At 45.1% G+C, this 22,809-nt stretch overlaps 1 protein-coding gene across 2 annotated transcripts in view; it reads right to left on the bottom strand.

The window, feature by feature from the left end:
- Window positions 1-7,655: 7,655 nt before the first annotated feature.
- NALF2 (NALCN channel auxiliary factor 2) overlaps window positions 7,656-22,809 on the bottom strand; it is a 149,230-nt gene continuing 134,076 nt past the window's right edge. The window contains exon 3 of one of the 2 annotated variants that reach the window (XM_077474122.1): window positions 7,656-22,742. In XM_077474122.1, coding sequence (XP_077330248.1) covers window positions 22,369-22,742 — 374 coding nt within the window. In that variant the 3' untranslated portion in view covers window positions 7,656-22,368. Of the gene's footprint in view, window positions 22,746-22,809 lie in introns of both variants that reach the window. The other variant, XM_077474051.1, reaches the window with a different exon arrangement.

The following is a 22,809-nucleotide window of genomic DNA, read 5'->3' as shown; positions in this document are numbered from 1 at the left end:
TAGTAACAGCTAATGATTAAACTGACTCTCCCTGCAGCACACACCGTCCTGTCCCTTTCTCTAAACTGACAAAAGACACTCAGGTTGCTGCAACAATCAGTAGCACAGCAAACCTATATACACCTAACACCTATACCAGTCCTGAAAATAACTTTTGTGTACCAAATAGCTAGCGATTTGGGTCACTGCAATCTCTCCCTGCTCCACACAGCAACCTCTCCCTATAGTGACAGAAGAAAGAATGTAAAATGGCCACCGGATCGGGTGTATTTATAAGTTAGGGGGAATGTCCAAGTGTCCATGTGCTGTAATGTCTCAATTGGCTGTCCTGTACCCCATGATGGATGTGTCATCATAGGTCAAAGTTCTTTTTCACAGAAAACACGGAAGTCCGCCGGGCGAACGGCGGCAATAGTCCGCCGATCGGGCGAATCGCAAACAGCTGAAATTCGCCGCAAAACGACCGCCGGGCGAACCGTTCGGCCATCACTAGTGGTAATAAGTCATTTTTCTCCTTTACTGATGAGCACTGATAGGCAGCACTGATAGGCAGCACTGATAGGCAGCATTGATGGGCACTGATGAGGTTGCACAGATAGGCAGCATTGATGGGCACTGATGAGGCTGCACTAATAGGCAGCATTGATGGGCACTGATAAGCAGCACTGATGAGGTTGCCCTGATAGGCAGCATTGATAAGGCTGCACTGATAGGCAGCATCGATGGGCACTGATAAACAGCACTGATGAGGGTGCACTGATAGGCAGCACTGATGAGGCTGCACTGATAGGCAGCATTGATGGACACTGATAGGGAGCACTGATAAGCAGAACTGATGAGGCTGCACTGATAGCTAGCATTGATAAGGCTGCACTGATAGGTAGCATTGATGGGCACTGATAAGCAGCACTGATGAGGCTGCACTGATAGACAGTATTGATAAGGCTGCACTGATAGGCAGCATTGCTGGGCACTGATGAGGTTGCACTGATAGGCAGTATTGATAAGGCTGCACTGATAGGCAGCATTGATGGGCCCTGATGCGGTTGCACTGATATGCACCATTGATGAGGCTGCACTGATAGGCATCATTGGTGGGCACTGATGAGGTTGCACTGATATGCACCATTGATGAGGCTGCATTGATAGGCAGCATTGATGAGGCTGCACTGATAGACAGCATTGATGGGCACTGATGAGGCTGCACTGATAGGCCACATTGATGAAGTTGCACTGATAGGCACCATTAATGAGGCTACACTGATAGGCAGCATTGATGAGGCTGTACTGATAGGCAGCAATGATGAGCACTGATGAGGTTGCACTGATATGCACCATTGATGAGGCTGCACTGATAGGCAGCATTGATGGGCACTGATGAGGCTGCACTGATAGGCCATGTTGATGAGGTTGCACTGATAGGCACCATTGATGAGGCTGCACTGATAGGCAGCATTGATGAGGCTGTACTGATAGGCAGCATTGATGGGCACTGATGAGGTTGCACTGATAGGCAGCATTGATGGGCACTGATGAGGCTGCACTGATAAACAGCATTGATGGGCACTGATGAGGCTGCACTGATAAACAGCATTGATGGGCACTGATGAGGCTGTACTGATAGGCAGCATTGGTGGGCACTGATGAGGCTGCACTGATAGGCAGCATTGATGAGCACTGATGAGTAGGCACTGATAAGCATTGATGAGCGCTGATAGGTGGCACTGATGAAGAGGCACTATGAGGCTGCACTAATAGGCGGCAATGATGGGCACTGATGAGGCCGTACTGATAGGCGGCACTGATGGGCACTGATAGTGCTGATAGGCACTGATAGGCTCCACTGATGGGCAGCACTGATAATCAGGACCCTGATGATCAATTCCCTGATTGTCAGTGCAGATTATCTCCTGTGTGGATTTGCTGGTTCCTGACTTTCCTCTCCTCATGCGCTGTCAGCGAGGAGATCTGTGATAAGCTATGATTGGACACAGCTGGTCATGTGGTAAGGAGCCGCTGTGATTGGCTCTCTTTCCCTGACCCTGATCACAGATCCCCGTCTGTGCGCACCGCAGGGGGGGGGGGGGGGGGGGCGCGCGGAAAGCACAGAAATCACGGGAGGACATCAATAGACGCCCTGCTGGAAAAATGTGGCCGTGCTGTGGCTGTCATTCAGGTGTTGTGCAGTTATGAAAGGGTTAAACAGCCATCATGGCCCATGTGAGAGGATGACAGCGTGGGAGCACAATTGGTAGGAAGGGACAGAGCGTTGTCACTCGATAACAGGAAGTGACCTTCGTGGCGGGATCACCGGGGATTAATTTACTTAATGCTGAAGATTTAAAATAACAAAATGATTTATCAGGTTGACATTAATAGGTTGAAGCTTCTGTGAGATGTTTGTGGACACCGGACCATATCACCTACTGTATGGGCTAAAGTATATCAGACACTAAGCAGCCCATTCATAAAACATTTTCATAGTCAGTCAGCCAGCTGTTCTGTGTGAATCGCAACCATTGGTTACATTTATTTGCTGATTCCCTCTAGCGTTCTCTAGAATTGTTTTGCAAATATTCCCCACACCATTCCAAAACCTAAAAAAAATACCCCAAAGTTTTCACCCAAATATATTTTACCACCCAGGACTGCGGAATTCCCGGTCTGCTCCCGATCCGTCTGTCCTTCCCCTGAAGCTCCGTATATTACAGACACTCCATCATCGGTGCTCAGCATCTGTGAGGAACCAATCATATCGCTGGAGTCCTCGAGATTCACAACAGATCTCCTCCCCGGGATTCTTCCTGATAGAATACAGACCACACTCCATCCAATCCAACCACTACTACCAGAAATTCTGAGGACAAGACATTCCATCCAACACAGAGAGATAGATAGATAGATAGATAGATAGATAGATAGATAGATAGATAGATAGATAGATAGATAGATAGATAGAGTGCCTTGAAAAAGTATTCATACCCCTTGAAATTCCCCACATTTTGTTACAACCAAAAATGTTGCAGAGTGTCTGTGAACAGCAATTTTCAAGTCTTGCCACAGATTCTCAACGGGATTTAGGTCTGGACTGTGACTGGGTCATTCTAACACATGAATATGCTTTGATGTAAACCATTCCATTGTAGCTCTAGCTGTATGTTTCGGGTCGTTGTGCTGCTGGAAGGTGAACCTCCGCCCCAGTCTCAAGTCTTTTGCAGACTCTAATGGGTTTTCTTCTAAGATTGTCCTTTATTTGTCTCCATCCATCTTCCCATCAACTCTGACCAGCTTCCCTGTCCCTGCTGAAGAAAACCATCCCCACCACATGATGCTGCCACCACCATGTTTCACGGGATGGTGTGTTCAGGGTGATGTGCGGTGTTAGTTTTTCCCCACACATAGCGTTTGCTTTTAGGCCAAAAAGTTCAGTTTTAGTCTCCTCTGACCAGATCACCTTCTTCCACATGTTTGCTGTGTGTTCTCCTTGCCCGGCTGGGTCAGTTTAGGTGGACTGCCATGTCTCGGTAGGTTTGCAGTTGTGCCATACTCTTTCCATTTGCTGATGATGGATTGAACAGAGCTCCGTGAGATATCCAATGCTTGGGGTATTATTTTATAACCTAATCCTGCTTTATACTTCTCCACAACTTTATCCCTGACCTGTCTGGTGTGTTCCTTGGCCTTCATGATGCTCTTTGTTCACTAAGATTCTCCAACAAACCTATGAGGGCTTCACAGAACAGCTGTATTTATACTGAGATTAAATTGCACACAAATTGACTCCATTTACTAATTAGGTGACTTCTGAAGGCAATTAGTTCCATTCGATTTTAGTTAGGGGTATCGGAGAAAAGGGGGCTGAATACAAATGCAAGCCACACTTTTCACATATTTATTTGTAAAAAATTTGGAAAACCATTTATAATTTTCCTTCCGCTTCACAATTATGTTCCACTTTGTGTTGGTCTGTCACATAAAACCCCAATAAAATACATTTACGTTTTTGGTTGTAAAATGACAAAATGTGGAAAATGTCAAGGGGTATGAATAATTTTTCAGGGCACTGTAGATAGATAGATAGATAGATAGATAGATAGATAGATAGATAGATAGATAGATAGATAGAAGTAGCTGGTGTGTGTTGTGGGTATAGGTTGAGCTCAGCTGTCGGAGACAGACTGATGTAGTAACTGGTGTGTGTTGTGGATTTGGACTGGGTTCAGTTTTTGGAGAGAGACTGATGTAATAGCCGGTGTGTTTTTGTGCCTTTTGGCTGGGCTCAATGGTCGGAGAGAGACTGATTTAGTAGCCAGAGTGTGTTGTGGGTATAGACTGAGCTCAATTGTTGGAAAGAGACTGATGTAGTAGCTGGTGTGTGTTGTGGATTTGGACTGGGCTCAGTGGTTGGAGAGAAACTGATGTAGTAGCCGGTGTGTGTTGTGGATTTGGACTGTGCTCAGTGGTTGGAAAGAGACTAATGTAGTAGTGGGTGTGTGTTGTGGATTTGGACCGTGCTCAGTGGTCAGAGAGAGAGTGATGTAGTAGCCGGCGTGTTGTTGTGGATTTGGACTGGGCTTAGTGGTCAGAGAGCGAATGATGTAGTAGCTGGTGTGTGTTATGGATTTGGACTGTGCTCAGTGGTCGGAGAGAGAGTGATGTAATAGCCGATGTGTTGCTGTGGATTTGGACTGTGCTCAGTGGTCGGAGAGAGACTTATATAGTAGTGGGTGTGTTTTAGATTTGGACCGTGCTCATTGATCAGAGAGAGACTATTGTAGTAGCCATTGTGTTGTTGTGGATTTGGACTGGGCTTAGTGGTCGGAGAGAGACTGATGTAGTAGCCGATGTGTGTTGTGGATTTGGACTGTGCTTAGTGGTTGGAGAGACTGATGTAGTAGCCGGTGTGTGTTATAGACTTGTGCACAACGGAAAATTTTGTTTAGTTTCGGTTCGTTGTCATTCGTAAAATACATAATTTCGTTCTGTTATATTCGTTATGTTACGTTAATATGTTTTCGGATAATTTGTTATTATTCGTAGAGTGTCGAATTAATTCGTTCGTATTCGTTAAAATTCGCTATTTATGTATGTATAGACATTCGTGATAAAGATTCGTAGTTTGGAAAGTCGTTTGTTTATTGAATCTTTTAACACACACAATGACAACGTCTCTTCTCCTCGGCTCAAATACAATACAACACCCTTCTAACTCAGTTCTCAGGAATGCACTTTGCCAGTAATCCATCCTCCGGCACAAAATTAATTAGCTGATTGGACTATAAGATTTACTTTGAGCTGACCTTTTGTTTCATTAGATCTTTAAAGAATTACCAAATTCATTCGAATTCATTCAAATTCATTCGTTATATTTCTTTCGTATTCGTTGTTATTTGTTATTTTTTTATTCAGATGCATCCGAATGTCAGAAAGATGCAAAATTCGGCCGAATTTTGATTCGTTACAAAACGAATTGCACAAGCCTAGTGTGTTGTGGATTTGGACTGTGCTCAGTGGTCAGAGAGAGACTTATGTAGTAGTGGGTGTGTGTTGTGGATTTGGACAGTGCTCAGTGGTCGGAGAGAGACTGATGTAGTAGCCGGTGTGTTGTTGTGGATTTGGACTGTGCTCAGTGGAAGGAGAGAGAATGATGTAGTAGCCAGTGTGTTTTGTGGATTTGGACTGTGCTCAGTGGTCAGAGAGAGACTGATGTAGTAGCCGGTGTGTGTTGTGGGTATAGGTTGAGCTCAGCTGTCGGAGACAGACTGATGTAGTAACTGGTGTGTGTTGTGGATTTGGACTGGGCTCAGTTCTTGAATAGAGACTGATGTAATAGCCGGTGTGTTGTTGTTCCTTTTGGCTGGGCTCAATGGACGGAGAGAGACTGATTTAGTGGCCAGAGTGTGTTGTGGGTATAGACTGGGCTCAGTTGTCAGTAGCTGGTGTGTGTTGTGGATTTGGACTGGGCTCAGTGGTCAGAGAGAGACTTATGTAGTAGTGGGTGTGTGTTGTGGATTTGGACAGTGCTCAGTGGTCGGAGAGAGACTGATGTAGTAGCCGGTGTGTTGTTGTGGATTTGGACTGTGCTCAGTGGAAGGAGAGAGAATGATGTAGTAGCCAGTGTGTTTTGTGGATTTGGACTGTGCTCAGTGGTCAGAGAGAGACTGATGTAGTAGCCGGTGTGTGTTGTGGGTATAGGTTGAGCTCAGCTGTCGGAGACAGACTGATGTAGTAACTGGTGTGTGTTGTGGATTTGGACTGGGCTCAGTTCTTGAATAGAGACTGATGTAATAGCCGGTGTGTTGTTGTTCCTTTTGGCTGGGCTCAATGGTCGGAGAGAGACTGATTTAGTGGCCAGAGTGTGTTGTGGGTATAGACTGGGCTCAGTTGTCAGTAGCTGGTGTGTGTTGTGGATTTGGACTGGGCTCAGTGGTTGGAGAGAGACTTATGTAGTAGTGGGTGTGTGTTGTGGATTAGGACCGTGCTCAGTGGACCGAGAGAGACTGATGTCATAGCCGGTGTGTTGTTGTGGATTTGGACTGTGCTCAGTGGACAGAGAGAGACTGATGTCGTAGCCGGTGTGTTGTTGTGGATTTGGACTGGGCTTAGTGGTCGGAGAGAGACTGATGTCATAGCCGGTGTGTTGTTGTGGATTTGGACTGTGCTCAGTGGTTGGAGAGAGACTGATGTAGTAATTGGTGTGTGTTGTGGATTTGGACTGTGCACAGTGGTCGGAGGGAAACTAATGTAGTAACTGGTGTGTGCTGTGGATTTGGACTGGGCTCAGTTGTTGGAGAGAGACTGATGTAATAGCTGGTGTGTGTTGTGGATTTGGACTGTGCACAGTGGTCGGAGAGAGACTGATGTAGTAGCCGGTGTGTGTTGTGGATTTGGACTGTGCTCAGTGGAAGGAGAGAGAATGATGTAGTAGCCGGTGTGTTTTGCGGATTTGGACTGTGCTCAGTGGTCAGAGAGAGACTGATGTAGTAGCCGGTGTGTGTTGTGGTATAGGTTGAGCTCAGCTGTCGGAGACAGTCTAATGCAGTACTGGTGTGTGTTGTGGATTTGGACTGGACTCAGTTCTTGGATAGAGACTGATGTAATAGCCGGTATGTTGTTGTGCCTTTTGGCTGGGCTCGGTCGGAGAGAGACTGATTTAGTGGCCAGAGTGTGTTGTAGGTATAGACCATGCTCAGTGGACAGAGAGAGACTGATGTTGTAGCCGGTGTGTTGTTGTGGATTTGGACTGGGCTTAGTGGTCGGAGAGAGACTGATGTCATAGCCGGTGTGTGTTGTGGATTTGGACTGTGCTCAGTGGTCAGAGAGAGACTGATGTAGTAATTGTGTGTGTTGTGGATTTGGACTGTGCACAGTGGTCGGAGAGAGACTAATGTAGTAACTGGCATGTGCTGTGGATTTGGACTGGGCTCAGTTGTTGGAGAGAGACTGATGTAATAGCTGGTGTGTGTTGTGGATCTGGACTGTGCTCAGTGGTCAGAGACTGATGTAGTAGCCGGTGTGTGTTGTGGATTTGGACCGGGCTCAGTGGTCGGAGAGAGACTGATGTAGTAGCCAGTGTGTGTTGGGGATTTTGGCAGTGTACAGGAGGCCGGAGCATAATGAAATCAGTGAAATAAGAAAGCGCAGACCAGCCATCGTTATCATCAATTGGTAACATTTTATTTCTTTACTGGGATAAACAGGGGACAGAAGTCGTCTGCCCAAAGTACAACAGAACAGAAAGCATTACATGTACAGATAAGGACTATTGAAACACAGACATTATTAGTATTATATTCTTTTTTAATTTTTTTTTTTTTAAATACAACTCAATTATAGCGTCATTTTTAAACCATCTCATAAAATAAAAAGAAGGATCTAGTGCAAAAAGGTTCTAGAACATTGAGCACAGTGTATAAAACGACATAAGGAGGAGGTCCTCAGAAGGAGGAAACATCCACCTCGTCCTTATGGCAGAGTCTGAACCGATAAGAAAAGAAGAGGGGAAGAGGGGGGATGGGATGGGGAGGGAAAGGGGGGGTACAGGTCAGGACTGACAGAGAGAGAAGGGGGAAGAAAAAAGTAGAAAGACTGTTAACCCTTCCCCCGCTGGACGGGGGGCTCCTCACCGCCACGCACGCTTGTCTCCAGCGGGGAAATGATCAATAGAAGAGCTTTTTTTTTTATCGTGTTTATTTTTTCATATCAATATATTTTATTTTTTTAAAACTTCTCACTTTGTGAGAAGATTTCCCCCCCATTTTGTCTGACTGTAAAAGACACCTAAAATCCTCACAACATATTGAGAAGGGTTCAGGCACAAATCAGCCTTCAAGACAGCGCTGGGCAATGTGCAATGGACCATGCCTGGATCTACGGAACCGTTTCTAATCTCCCCAGCAACCTTCAGCCCGTACTACCAAACTGATCTTAGCTCCCCAACAACCGTCAGCCCATACTTCCAAACTGCTCTTAGCTCCACAACATCCCTCAGCCCCTACTATCAAACTGATCTTAGCTCCCCAGCAACCCTCAGCCACTACTACCAAGCTGATCTTAGCTCTCCAACAGCCTTCGGTCCTTACTACCGAACTGATCGTAGCTCCCCATCAGCCTTCAGCCCTTACTACCAAACTGATCTTAGCTCCACAACAACCCTCAGCCCCTACTACGAAGCTGATCTTAGCCCTCCAACAGCCTTCAGTCCTTACTACCAAACTGACCTTAGCTCCCCATCAACCTTCAGCCCTTACTACCAAACTGATCTTAGCTCTTCAACAGCCTTCAGTCCTTACTACCAAACTGCTCTTAGCTCCCCAACAATCCTCAGCCCTTACTACTAAACTGATGTTAGCTTCCCAGCAACCCTCAAACTGCTCTTAGCTCCCCAACAATCCTCAGCCCTTACTACTAAACTGATGTTAGCTTCCCAGCAACCCTCAGCACCTACTACCAAACTGATCTTAGCTCCCCAACAACCCTCAGCCCCTACCACCAAACTGCTCCTAGCTCCCCAACAACCCTCAGCCTCTATAATTATTTTGGCCAAGGATGACGGGATTTTTTGCAATGATGCCGAGTATGAATACACACGTGTAGACTCTACAAACATCTCAAGGAACACGCGTAAAGTAGATGTAAACCCAAAGTCACTTTTTTTTGGCATCTTAGTGCTGCTGATCTCCGGCAGCCTCTTTGCAACCAAAAACACTTTGGCGATGGCTGCATGACATTTCTCACAGATGGCCTATGATTTCAGAAGCCCATTTGAGGGAGCACAATTGAGAGACAAAGATAGAGTGTTGTCACCCCCATAACAGGAAGGGTTTGAACAAGGAGGTATTATTATAATGATATAATGGTAACAAATTTTAATATTTTTTTTATTTTAATTATTTTAATGATTGAATTATTTATTTTAGTTTAAATAATTGAATTGAATAACTGGTATTGACTTTAACAATTGGGATTGTATCTACTTTAGTGGCTTCGCTCCCAAGTGGGATAGGGCAGAATGACATTATGGAGGTTAAAAAAATGAAGGGATGGCGTGTTCAACACTTTTGCCCAATTCACAACCAAAACTGGCAGCACACAGCGTACAGTCCGGTGTGAAGTAATACTCAGTATTGCTCAGTATTTGTCCTCTCGGGGGAGAAAGAGACACCATGGGCTAACGTGTATGTTCCACATACAGAGCAGAGAAGGATGCTTTGTAGGCTTCCAAAAAATGTGTATGGCTGGAATGCATCAGTTGACCTTCTTAACGTGTGTAGATGTTTAGAACTCAACCCTCAACAATGGCGAAGATCCAGAAGAATGGCAGATCGGATGCTGGTTTAGACAATGCCACCCAACGTGTTATCTGGAGAAACGAGAGGGTGCTTCACACCCAAAAGAAGAAAACCAAGCATTCGTTTATTCTATCAAACTAGCCCAATTAAATTCTGTAAGAGTAGCTCACTCATTTTGAGGACTGGTTACAAATTGTATTGGAATAAACATAATGCTTGGACTCTTTTATGTCTTTTTGGTTCCAATCTGAAGCTTTTCTGTAGAACATTCTGCCTATGTGAGCAACCCAATGCATTCAACTTCACAGTAACCCATCTGGGTGGACCTCCTTTGGGGATCCAACACCGTCTCACTATTTTGCCTATCCAACGTTTAAGGTTTGTTGTAAATCATCTTAAATTCACCCAGTCCAGCCAATTTTGGGCCACTTTCATCCTAATCCACCAAGATTTGGGCCACTTTCCTCCCAAATTCACCCAATCTAACCAATTTTGGGCCACTTTCATTCTATATCAACACAACCAGAACAATTTTGGACCACTTTAATCCCAAATCCACCCAATTTAACCAATTTTGGGCCACTTTCATCCCAGATCCACCCAATCCAGCCAATTTTGGCCCACTTTCATCACTAATCCATCCAATTTAACTATTTTGGGCCACTTTCATCCCAAATCCACACAATTTTGGGCCACTTTTATAAAACTTTGTTTTTAAGAAGGTCTTAAAATCATGGCAGCCCAACCAAAAGTAACATAATCGGGAATCTACAATAATAATCACCTCTGCTTTGTAGTATCTCTTGCACTTTAGGCATCTGCACTCTTAGACCTTTGCCCTGACACGGCAGGGGACATGACTACACATGTGCAAAGCCACATCTACACCAAAATGACTTTGGTTTACTTTGTATATCCTTTGTGCACATCGATGGCTCGAGAGGCCTTTTTTTTGTTTTGTTTTTTGCATACGTTAAAATATATACATAATACGTCTCTCTCACAATACAAGATGCATCGTTCCTATTATGAAATAGCTTTCAGTAGTAACTGGCTACTCGTGATCAGATTCTTCCTAATCATGAAGGAAAACAGACTAGGGAAGATGTAGCATTGTACAGTAATGGCACAGGCTGGCCTTTTGTAAGCACTTGAAAGTTCGACACATCTACCTAGAGCTGAAACGTGGGTATGCATTACTTTATGAGACATTGACAATGTCCCGATGTCAAGTGGTACCTGACCCTGTATAGAGAACACTCTAGAACCACCACTTTTCTGTTACTCAGTTGTGTCCATCTCTTTATTTTCAAACAATGCCAACTCCAGAAGCTCCATAAGTGCATCTTAATTATTACTGATGATGAAACTGTTGGGTTTGTATTAGTTGTAACTGGACCCATGGATGCAACATGTCCTGGTAGACTAGTCTGTGAAGGTTTTCAGTGATCCGGATCATGGTGTAGCTAGTTTAAGTAATTGCATTCAACTGGACATGTTCTGTATTGTTGAAGATGTTTTGCCACTTATTAAGAAGCTTCCTCAGGTCAAATGTTGAAATGGTCTTCAACATTGCAGAAGAAGTCCAGATGATGGTGACACGCTACTTCTACGTGTAGCTGGTAGTGGGATACTGAGGTCACATTAATACAGCTTGGAGATGATAACACTGTTTGCTACCTCAAACAAAAATTACGTTGTAGAATTCAGAACTTTTCTTTTTTAATTTTTGGATATAGTGAAGAAGAGCTAGACCCTTTATCAGTTTTATGTTATGAATGTCTGTTTCCCGTTAGGACAATATCCTCTCACTTCCAGCCTCCAAGAAAAACAATGACAACAACTATAAGAACGTTGTGGAGACCCCATCCCTTTCCGACGCTACTGAAAAATGTTTTTATTTCTGATTGTGTACCTTTAGGAGTATTCACCAGAAGAAGAACCGTGAGGAACTCTTCCAAATGAATACAAAGACACCAATAAAAATCTGAAATGTGAGCATCACACCAAAGGGTTGTGAATCCAGGGGTGGCCAGTGGTAGTTAGTTATTCATTCATCATAGTCCAATCACCATGTAACATGTCAAGGGAGACGTTGATGGTCTAAGAATAGGATGACATGGTGACAATATGACAAGTCCAGTCAATATCTGCCTTTACGTGTTCCATAGTGATAGGATGAAAGTGACCTTTGTGGATATAAATTCTGGGGTATGTTCCCGACATTCTGAGACATGTAACATGTCAAGGGAAATGTTGATGGTCTAAGAATAGGATGGGATGACATGGTGACAATATGACAAGTCCAGTCAACATCTGCCTTTACGTGTTCCATAGTGATAGGATGAAAGTGACCTTTGTGGATATAAATTCTGGGGTATGTTCCCGACATTCTGAGAACATTGTATGGATAAGAAGCTAAACTGTCCTATTTAGATCTGTCAAACACTTGAATTGGAATAACTAGTACTGGGTCCACCATAACCTGGAGAAATGAGAACCCTCACAGATGTAGAGTCCAACAGTATTTATTTCTTCCTAGAAGTGCAAAGGTAACAATGTTCCCTCTTCATCGGGGCTTCAAATGAGCATGAGACTTTCTCTCCAACTAGCTGTTGAAGGATATTTTTTGAGTTGAGGGGCCCTCTATTAACCCTTATGAGTTCTTCACTCTATTTAAACCAGCACTGGAAGCCCTATTGAAGGAGAAAAGCCAACATTTGGGCTTCAAAGATTAAATAAATACTCTTGGACTCCTAAACCTTCAGTTTGGTGTCCTTGTTTTTTCCCATTGCCTTCCTGTATTCCCCCAAGGCGACTTTGTGGCTCCTTCTTTTAAGAGAGCAACCCACTACTCTTTGTATTAAAGCAGTGGCCCGTGGATCAGATGCTGCCTTTTTCTTACATTTATTCAGCCCTTGGGGCACCATTCCTCCCACTGACACCAATGATGGGGCACTATTCTTTCACTGATACCAATGATGGGGCACTATTCCTCCCACTGATACCAATGATGGGGCACTATTCCTCCCACTTATACCAATGAAGGGACACTATTCCTCCCACTCATAGCAATGATGGGGCACTATTCCTCCCACTGACACCAATGATGGGGCACTATTCCTTCCACTGACACCAATGATGGGGCACTATTCCCCCCACTGACACCAATGATGGGGCACTATTCCTTCCACTGACACCAATGATGGGGCACTATTCCTCCCACTGATACCAATGATGGGGCACTATTCCTCCCACTCACACCAATGATGGGGCACTATTCCTCCTACTCACACCAATGATGGGGCACTATTCCTCCTACTCACACCAATGATGGGGCACTATTCCCCCCATCCAAAACCTCCAACAAAAACTTGAAATATTGCAACCTCTCCACCCAAAACTAAAAAAAGAAGCTGAACTTCCATTGTAAATGATACACATCCAGTGCACAGTCTGGGGCAGGTAAAGGCTTTCTCTGATGTTCACTGATGTGATAGAAGCTCAGGCTGGAACCTCCCACCAACAAACCCAACAAAATTATTTTGAATAATATTTTCTACCTCAAACTGGTGGTTTACCATTTTTTTTTTAAAGGGGGTATAATAAATAAACTGTTTTTGCATCTCAGTGCTGATGTTCTCCTGAAGCCTCTTTGCAGCCACTCCCTGTCTACATGCAATCTAGCAATCTGGGGGCATAGCATTCCTCCCGGAAGGTGACAACAGATGACCATGCCTTGTGTAATGTGTGTTGAAATGGCCACCCGTAGTCTCCATTGGAAGCCTGTGTATCAGGATGAGAACACAGGAGCACAACTGGAATCTAGGGATACAGTGTTGTCACCCTATAACAGGAAGTGCCTGAAAAAGGACCTTCATGGCAGGATCATCATACCCTTCCAAGACACGGTGAGTCCAGGACTGAAATCCCACAAATATCTTCATAAAAGGTATAGGCCCATAATCGCCTCTCATCCTGTTCGCTCTGTGATGGTTCTATGGGTGGAGCTCTCCCTCTCCTCCTGTTCACTCTGTGTTTGTTGTAAGGGCAGGGGTCTCCCTCTCCTCCTGTTCGCTCTGTGATGATTCTACGGCCGGGGCTCTCATTATCCCGAAACAGTCTCCACCGTCCTCCTGGCAGGCGGCCTTGTTAATCGCCCAAAACATAAAGAGCGCCGTCATTAACCGAAAACCAGACGTTTAATCGCAATTAAAACCTTATTTCTGCAATCAGAGGAGTCATTTATCTAACGCCGGCTTAAAAAACCATCAAATAAGTTAATGACGATTAAGCGTTGCTGTGTTTTTTTTTTTTTTTTAAGGGCCTCTTCGAGGAGATGTAAACCCGACAGCTAAAATCTCACAGGAGCTTTTTTGTGTTCATTTAATTTCTAAAGTCATTTTAAATCTGCAGCTTTTTATTAAAATAATCCCTGGTGATCCCGCCATGAAGATCCTTGCTCAGGCAATTCCTGTTATAGGGTGACAACACTCAGGTGGCCCCGCCATGAAGCTCCAGGTGACCATGCTCTGTCCCTGTCTCCCAGTTGTGTTCCTGTGCTGTCCCCCTGGTGATCCCACACATGAAGATCTTTGGCAAGGCACTTCCTGTTATAGGGTGAAAACCCTCTGTCCCCATCTCCTAATTGTGTTTCTGTGTTGTCACCCAGGTGGCCCCCGCCATGAAGATCCAGGTGACCATGCTCTGTCCCTGTCTCCCAGCTGTGTTCCTGTGTTGTCCCCCTGGTGATATCACACATGAAGACCCTTGGTAAGGCACTTCCTGTTATAGGGTGACAACGCTCTGTCCTAGTTGTGCTCCTTTGTTGTCACCCTGGTGATGCCGCCATGAAGATCCTTGCTCAGGCACTTCCTGTTATAGGCTGACAATGCTCTGTCCCTGTCTCCCAACTGTGTTTCTGTGTTGTCACCCAGGTGGCCCTGCCATGAAGATCTAGGTGACCATGCTCTGTCCCTCTCTCCCAATTGTGTTTCTGTGTTGTCACCCTGGTGATCCCACACATGAAGATCCATGTGACCATGCTCTGCCCCTCTCTCCCAATTGTGTTTCTATGTTGTCACCCTGGTGATACCACACATGGAGATTCCTGCTAAGGCACTTCCTGTTGAAGGGTGACAATGCTCTATCCCATTTCCCAATTTTGCTCCTATGTTGTCATCCTGGTGAACCTGCCGTGAAGATCCTTGCTCAGCCATTTCCTATTATAGGGTGAAAAAGGTTCAGGGACTTCTTTTCATTGACGTGAATGGGCTGCCCTGCAAGGACGTGTGCGCAGGCTCGGTAGCACCTGTAGAACCACGCGCAGGAACGAGCATGCGACTGGTCACGCCATGCCGTTCAGTGCGGTGCATTCTTGGAAAAGAGCCAGGGACTTATTTTTCGTATTTCTCGCACATAAGGCAGTCTTTTGAAATTAATGGGTTGCCCTATATGTAAAACGTGGGCACGTGCGCGCACGCTCAGTTGCACCTGTAGGTGTAAAACCTAGCCCTATGGCTGGTGACCAATCAAACTAGGTTCCCCCCTTCTTTAGCTTGACTGCAGGAGAGGAGGGGGGAAGGGTGCATGAAAGGTAAGACCTGAAACCTCATGGGTTAGGGAAACCTTTGGCCTTTTCACCTTGGGTGCTGAAGGACCTTATCCCGGACCAGCCCCCAAGGAGCCGTCGACGCAATAAAGGCATTCCGAAGCGTGAGGTTAGGCTGAATACAAGGTTCTACCAGACTAAACATTGTAGCTGGAGTTATTTCCTCCTCAGATTGCTCTGTTTACGGGGAGTCTCTGCGTCTTCTCCCCTCTTACGGGGGACATTCATAGTTTATTTCCCAGATGTTGGGGGTCCCTGAGACACACAGCTGGAGGTCACTGGGATATCGGCGAGGACACAACGGCTACAAAACTTCAAAATGTGCAGCCGGGGAGGAACTGCGCACCAGAGAGCCGGGCCGAGGGTCGGATGTTATTCTGGATTGTTTCTGGGATTTTCCTTTCCTGTCTGACATTAGACTCGGGGGATGAACGCTCGGTGCCAATAACATCAGCTGTAAAGTGTAACCAGGTCTTCTCGCTTTACATCATTACATCTGTTTGTGTGCTTAAAACTGGCTCTTACTGACATTTCCTCAATTATTTCATCTGTCATCCACCAAACAAATGATAAAATCCAGCCAACAAATACTCGTCATGTGCTATACCGGGGGTTGTGCCCTTCTCACATAAAGATGAAGCCTTCCCCCCGCCTTCATAAACATGATAAAACCTTTCATTTTCACACCTTATTGTATACCTAGTGATGTTGTCACTGGGTCTCTGTGCTTCTCTATGCAATGCAGGCAGATCGTGGCTGGTGGAAGGGGCTGGCCGGGTGCTCTACATAGGTCCTTGAAAACATCACAGCACCTCAGTGCTCTCCTCAAGAGCCCTCAGCTCTGATGAAAGCAGTGGGCTGGCTCTTGGGAGCACCCATGCACATGGCATAAGAGAGTACAGCCTTTGTTAAAGAACACATTGGTGACACATGTCAATTTATTGCCAGCTTTCATCTCCTTCCCCAGATTTCACGTCAACAATATTCATCAGGGTTCTTTATAAAGCTGATAACGAATGCTGAAGGACAAATAACTCTGACCCAATTAAAGTGATTTAGATGACCAAATTTGAATCTGAATTTCAGGGTTATTTTTGGTATTTCAGTTTTTCAAAAGTTTTCTGGGAGAAATGGGCCAAACGCTGCTACAAAGACTATTCCTGCCTTATATCAACGTTTGCTGTTCCCTGAGCTCCCATAGCTTGACTGCCAGTGCCACCAGATCCACCCTTACATAGCATGACTGCTACTTCCACCAGGCCCTACCCTTCCTTAGCTTGACTGCCAGTCCAAACCAGTTCCAACTCTTCCTTAGCTTGACTGCCACCAGGTCCACCCTTTCTTAGATCGACTGCCAGTCCCACCGTTTCTTTGCTTGACCAACAATCCCACCAAGTCTTACCCTTCCTTAGGTTGACTGCCACTGCCCACCAGGTCCTATCCATCCTTAGATCAACTGCCAGTCCCACCCTTCCTTTGCTTGACTGCCAGTCCCACCAAGTCATAGTTAGTAGTTACATAGTCCTACCCTTCTTTAGCTTGACTGCCACCAGGTCCTACCCATCCTTAGATTGGCGACCAGTGCCACCAGGTCCTACTCTTCCTTAGCTGGGTTGTCATTGACATCAGGTTCCATCGTTCCTCAGACTGACTACTAGTCCAACCACGTTCCTCCTTTCCTTAGCTTGACTCCAGTCCTACTAGATTCCACCCTTTCTTAGCTTGACTGCCACAAGGCCCTACCCATCCTTAGATTGACTGCCAGTGTCAGCAGGTCCTACCCTTCCTTAGCTTGACTGCCAGTGACATCAGGTTCCATTGTTCCTTAGACTGACTGCCAGTCCATCCACGTTCCTCCCTTCCTTGACTCCAGTCCCACTAGATTCCACCCTTCCTTAGCTTGACTGCCAGTCCCACTAGATTCCACCCTTCCTTAGCTTGACTGCCAGTCCCAACAGGTTCCACCATTTCTTAGATTGACTCCAGTGCCACCAGCTTCCACTCTTCCTTAGCTTGACTCCAGTCCCACCAGGTTCCACTCTTCTTTAGCTAGACTCCAGTCTAACCAGGTCCCACCCTTTGTTAGCTTTATTGCCAGTGCCATCAGGTCCCATCCTTCCTTAGATTGATTGCCAGTCCCACCACATTCCACCCTTCCTTAGCTTGACTCCAGTCTAACCAGGTCCCACCCTTTCTTAGCTTTACTGCAAGTGCCACCAGATCCCATCCTTCGTTAGATTGATGGCCAGTTCCACCACAGTCCACCCTTCCTTAGCTTGAGTGCCAGTGCCACCAGATCCTACCATTTCCTAACTTGACTGCCAGTGCCACCAGGTTCCATCCTTTTTTAGACTCACTGCCAGTGCCACCAGGTCCAATCCTTTCTTAGATTGGCTGCCAGACCCATCAGGTCCCATCCTGCCTACATGTGCTCACTCAAGCCTAGCTCCAGACCAACTTCCTGATGGTAACATTAGTGGACCATGCTTAGCATGACTGTCTATAGATGCCACTGAAAGCCTATGTGACAGGGTGACAACACAAGAGCCCAAATGGCTGTCAATCATCACCTTAAAAAAGAAGTACCTAAACAAGAACCTTCAAGGCAGGATCACCAGTTATTGCTACAAAGAAAATGCACATTTATAATTTGAAATGATAGGAAAATGTAAAGCTTCCAAAGGATTTGAAGGATTAGGTTTACATCTACTTTAACCTTTAGCTGTTTCCATCCATAATGTAAAATCTCCACTGGGCTGTAAACTTTACTAGAGGACTCCTGTAGAGAAGTGTGCTGGTTTCCATATGAGAGTAATTCCCCTGAAACCAACACAGATGTACGACTGCTAAACAGCTTTGTGCTGCTGCGGCAATCCAAGAATGCATTCCTATTTGTCAGTGTAGGGCTGTAACACCACCTGGTGCAATACAGGTTAACTAAATGTGGAAGATAATCCACCATAAATCCCTATCCCTGCAAATCCTAGTACATGTGTGCTATGGACTCCACTCCATGAGGACTGGTGCAATGGTAGCGGGTTGCAGCCAATGCATTTATTTGGAGTTGTATTCGAATGACACCCAGGGGTTGCCAGTGTTCCCTCCCCAGCACTGGGCAGATTAAATCAACCTTGTCTCTCTTTGGTTCGCAATATACTGTGTGATGTTGGCAGATCATTGGTCCCTGATCGTTAATTTATGGCCCCTGTACAACCACAAGTCCAATAATTGCCCCATTAGCTCAATAGAGTAAGGACTTGACTGGTTCGTCAACCTATAAGAGTAGGTGCCTAACTAAAGACATGATCACTGGGGATTCTTTAATGAAAATGACTTTTAGTTGACATTATCGTGTTAGAGATCATATAACATTTTAGTGCTTGGGTTTACATCTACTTTGAATGAAATACATCATGAGACAGAAATATGGCTGCATGGCCTCCTTTTGCAAATGCTGGTTGCTCAGTTCTTAATCTGACCCATTAGGTTTTAATGTTTTCTAGATATCTGCAGATCAGGTAAGTTGAAGATAAGTCAAAAGTCCTGATCTACATTTTAGATTTAGGTGAGTGAAGTGAAACCAGAGGGTCAGCAGAATGGCCTTTTCAGACGAGACCTCAACTATAGCAGCTCCCATGATATTCTCAGGACAGTTGTCATTCATCCTGCTAGCACTCCAAGCCACATCTCTTTAACGTCTACTTTTTGCACTTAAGGTCCCTACAGAAGTGGCTAGTAGTTCCTTAACTGGAGAGTAGTGGTGGATGTACCTCCTGCCTGATGGTTCTGGAACCGTTGCCACTTGGCAAAGCCATAGGCGTGAGACCAGTGGAGCTTCTTCTCTTGTTCTCACTTAGGTGACCACTAACACTGAATGACCATCAACGTAAGGAGCATCCATCCCATTGACCATCAATATAAGGAGCATTCTTCCCACTGAACAATATAAGGGACATCCTTCCCACTGATCACCAATGTAAGGAACATTTTTCTCACTGATCGCCAATGTAAGGAACATTCTTCTCACTGATCACCAATGTAAGGAACATTCTTCTCACTGATCACCAATGTACGGAACATTCTTTTCACTGATCACCAACCAATGTAAGGAACATTCTTCTCACTGATCACCAATGTACGGAACATTCTTTTCACTGATCACCAATGTAAGGGACATTCTACCCACTGGCCACCTATGTAAGGGACATTCTTCCAACTGATCACCAATGTAAGGGACATTCTACCCACTGATCACCAATATAAGGAACATTCTTCTCACTGATCACCAATGTAAGGAACATTCTTCCCACTGATCACCAATGTAAGGGACATTCTACCGACTGGCCACCAATGTAAGGGACATTCTTCCAACTGATCACCAATGTAAGGGACATTCTTCTCACTGATCACCAATGTAAGGGACATTCTTCCCACTGATCACCAATGTAGGGAACATTCTTCCCACTGATCACCAATGTAAGGAGCATTCTTCCCACTGGCCAACAATGTAAAGAGCATCCTTTCCACTGACCATCAATGTAAAGAGCCTCCTTCCCACTGACCTCCAATGTTTTGAGGCAGTACACTGACCACCCTTGCAATTGGCATTCCTTTTCGATGACCACCAGTTTAGGGGGGGTTCTCTTGCTGACCAACATTGTGTTGTGGCTAATATAACCAGAGCTGTCAATATAATAATTTTTAGCAGGGGTTCATTGAGAATTGACAAGGGTTCCTCCTTGGTTAGAAGGCTGATAAAGGATGATGTCCCTGTGCTCAAAATGGTAGCCTCCGATGGTGTCAGCCAGATTATATTATAATAAAACCCAAGTTTTCTCATTTCAGTCTAACTATGCAGAAATTAAAATAAGCCTTATGGAGCATAGAGTGCATATGAATGAAAATATACCATTCCATATGGATCAGTGGACACAATTTAAATAATTATTTTCCATTTTTGACCATCTGAAAAAATATAGATCCTACCAAAATCTACATTTTGCATTTGGGTAGATGATGAGAGGACTGAATCATACACCAGCTTTTTATATCTTACGGAGACTGGAAAGTATTTCTACTTGAGGTCCCAGGTCTGCCCACTTCCTGATCTTTTTACTAATCAGGACTAATTTGGAAGAAATACTTTTGTCAATTCGACTCTAAGGAAGGGCCTTCAAGACCAGGAACCCGGCATGGAGATCTACCAGCCTGAGACCCATATTGACCTAAGAAGCAAGTGTGTAATTAAGCCCACCAAAATGCCCTCCTCATTTTAGGTGGACAGCCCACCAACTTGGCTTACTCATTTTAGCTGAACCTTCCACCAACACTCCCTTCTCGTTTTAGGTGGAAAGCCCACCAACATGCCCTCCTCGTTTTAGGTGGAAAGCCAACCAACATTGCCTCTTTATTTTAGGTGGACAGCCCATCAACATCCCCTCCTCATTTTAGGTGGACAGCCCACCAACATCCCCTCTTTATTTTAGGTGGACAGTAAACCAACATGCCTTCCTCATTTTAGGTGGACAGTCCACTGACATGCCTTTCTGATTTTAATTGGAAAGCCCATCAATATGCCCTTCTCATTTTAGGTAGAAAGCCCACCAACATGCTTTTCTAGATTTAGGTGGAAAGCCCATAAACATGCCTTTCTAGATTTAGGTGGAAAGCCCATAAACATGCTCTTCTCATTTTAGGTGGAAAGCTCACCAACATTTCCTCCAGATTTTAGGTGGACAGGCCATCAACATCCACTTCTCATTTTAGGTGGACAACCCACCAACACCCCCTCTTCATTTTAGGTGGACAGCCCACCAACATGCCTTTCTCGTTTTAGGCAGACAACCCACCAACATGCCCTTCTCGTTTTAGGTGGAAAGCTCACCAACATGCCCTTCTCATTTTAGGCGGACAGCCCACCAATGTGACCTCCTCATTTTAGGTGGACTGACCCTTAAAATCAAATTTGGACAGCAGATATCTCCTCATCTTAGGTTCCTTTTAGCATCCTCTAGCTGTTAAATTTAAGTTTCGGGGTCACCCACAGCCTAGGTCTACCATGGTGCTCCTGGGTTCTGTAGATATTCTTAAATAGCAACATTCTGTATAAGATCTGAGTTTATACGTCCCCTGACACACAGGCGTTACGCTGTATGACGGTACCTAAAATGTTGATTATCTCAAACAGAATTAATAAATAGAATCCCATAAAATAGATTTTTTTTTTATACATGTGTGATATCTCAAGTGATTTATTTTCGAAATTTTTTGCACATTCTGATTTTGTGGCTCGTGATGCCTGTCGATTTTGTAACCAGCGATTACTGGAACTTTCCCGCTGCTAGATGTATGGTCATAACATCTACACAGGAAACCTTTTTTTTCGTCACATCTCCTTTCTGCTTGTAAACCTGCCGTGACCATGTTAGAATATAATTTTTGTTGTTCATGTTAGAACGCTGCCGCCACTTGGCCAGACTCTGCTTAATAAAATGGGCCGGCTTTTCAAACAGCGTGACCAAGAATACATTCAGGGCAGCAATAAAGCACTTAGCGTCTACTATAAGTAAGGCTCACTGGTAGTTACCGTAGTTACCAGCGGGCTCTTCCTACTGTGAATTTCACTAACCACGGAGTGCCGCGTATTAGCTGGCCAGGCGTTTTCTCCACACTTTGTCTTAACGATACCGGACCACCCCAATCTTACTCTGCCTCACATTTTTGCAACTGTTTTAACACAAGCATCATTTCAAGGCCACTGACACAGAACCCTTCTCAAAGTTGTGTCTCACCGGCCCTCTAACCCGCAGGACTCGTTGTGTTTTCACCATGCTGTGTCATGGTTGACTGCTGCCGCCGAGGGCGATCTTCCCTTTGCCTTCAGGTCGCAGGAAAAGGGCCAAACCCTTTTTTTTATAGAAAAACTTATTCCAACCTTCTGAGTTTTCAGAAAGCACTTCTGCTCGTTCACTCTTCACGCGCCGACGTTTCATCCATGCCTGGCATGGCCTCCAAGCCCACCCTGTTTTGCACAGCCGAGAAAGAGGCCATGGTGTGGAGCAGCATCAGCACCAACACGCACAGCTTTAGTCTGGTGTTTCCGAGACGAGATCCCGCTGAGACCGGCAGCAGAGACGGTTTATGATGGTGATGGTACGGATGCAAGTGATGGTGCCTATGGTGGGGGTGCTGGTAGTGGCGACTGCGGTGTTGGTAGTACATGGATTGGGGGTTCGAAGATTTGGATGTGTTGTGGGCACCGCTTCCCGTATTCTTGCAGGAATGCCATCGGACATCACAACAAACCGCATCTGTGTTAGACATATGGTTTTCTAGCAGATCTGCTGCAAATAGAAAAGATAGATAAAAAAAATATTCAGTAAACATTAAGATATGATCTATAAGAAA

Source organism: Lithobates pipiens, unplaced genomic scaffold (genome assembly GCF_037356315.1).
Source record: "Lithobates pipiens isolate NorthernLeopardFrog02 unplaced genomic scaffold, aLitPip1_a1.2 Scaffold_1, whole genome shotgun sequence".
Classification (NCBI taxonomy): domain Eukaryota; kingdom Metazoa; phylum Chordata; class Amphibia; order Anura; family Ranidae; genus Lithobates; species Lithobates pipiens.
This window is presented reverse-complemented; position numbering and strand designations above follow the sequence as displayed.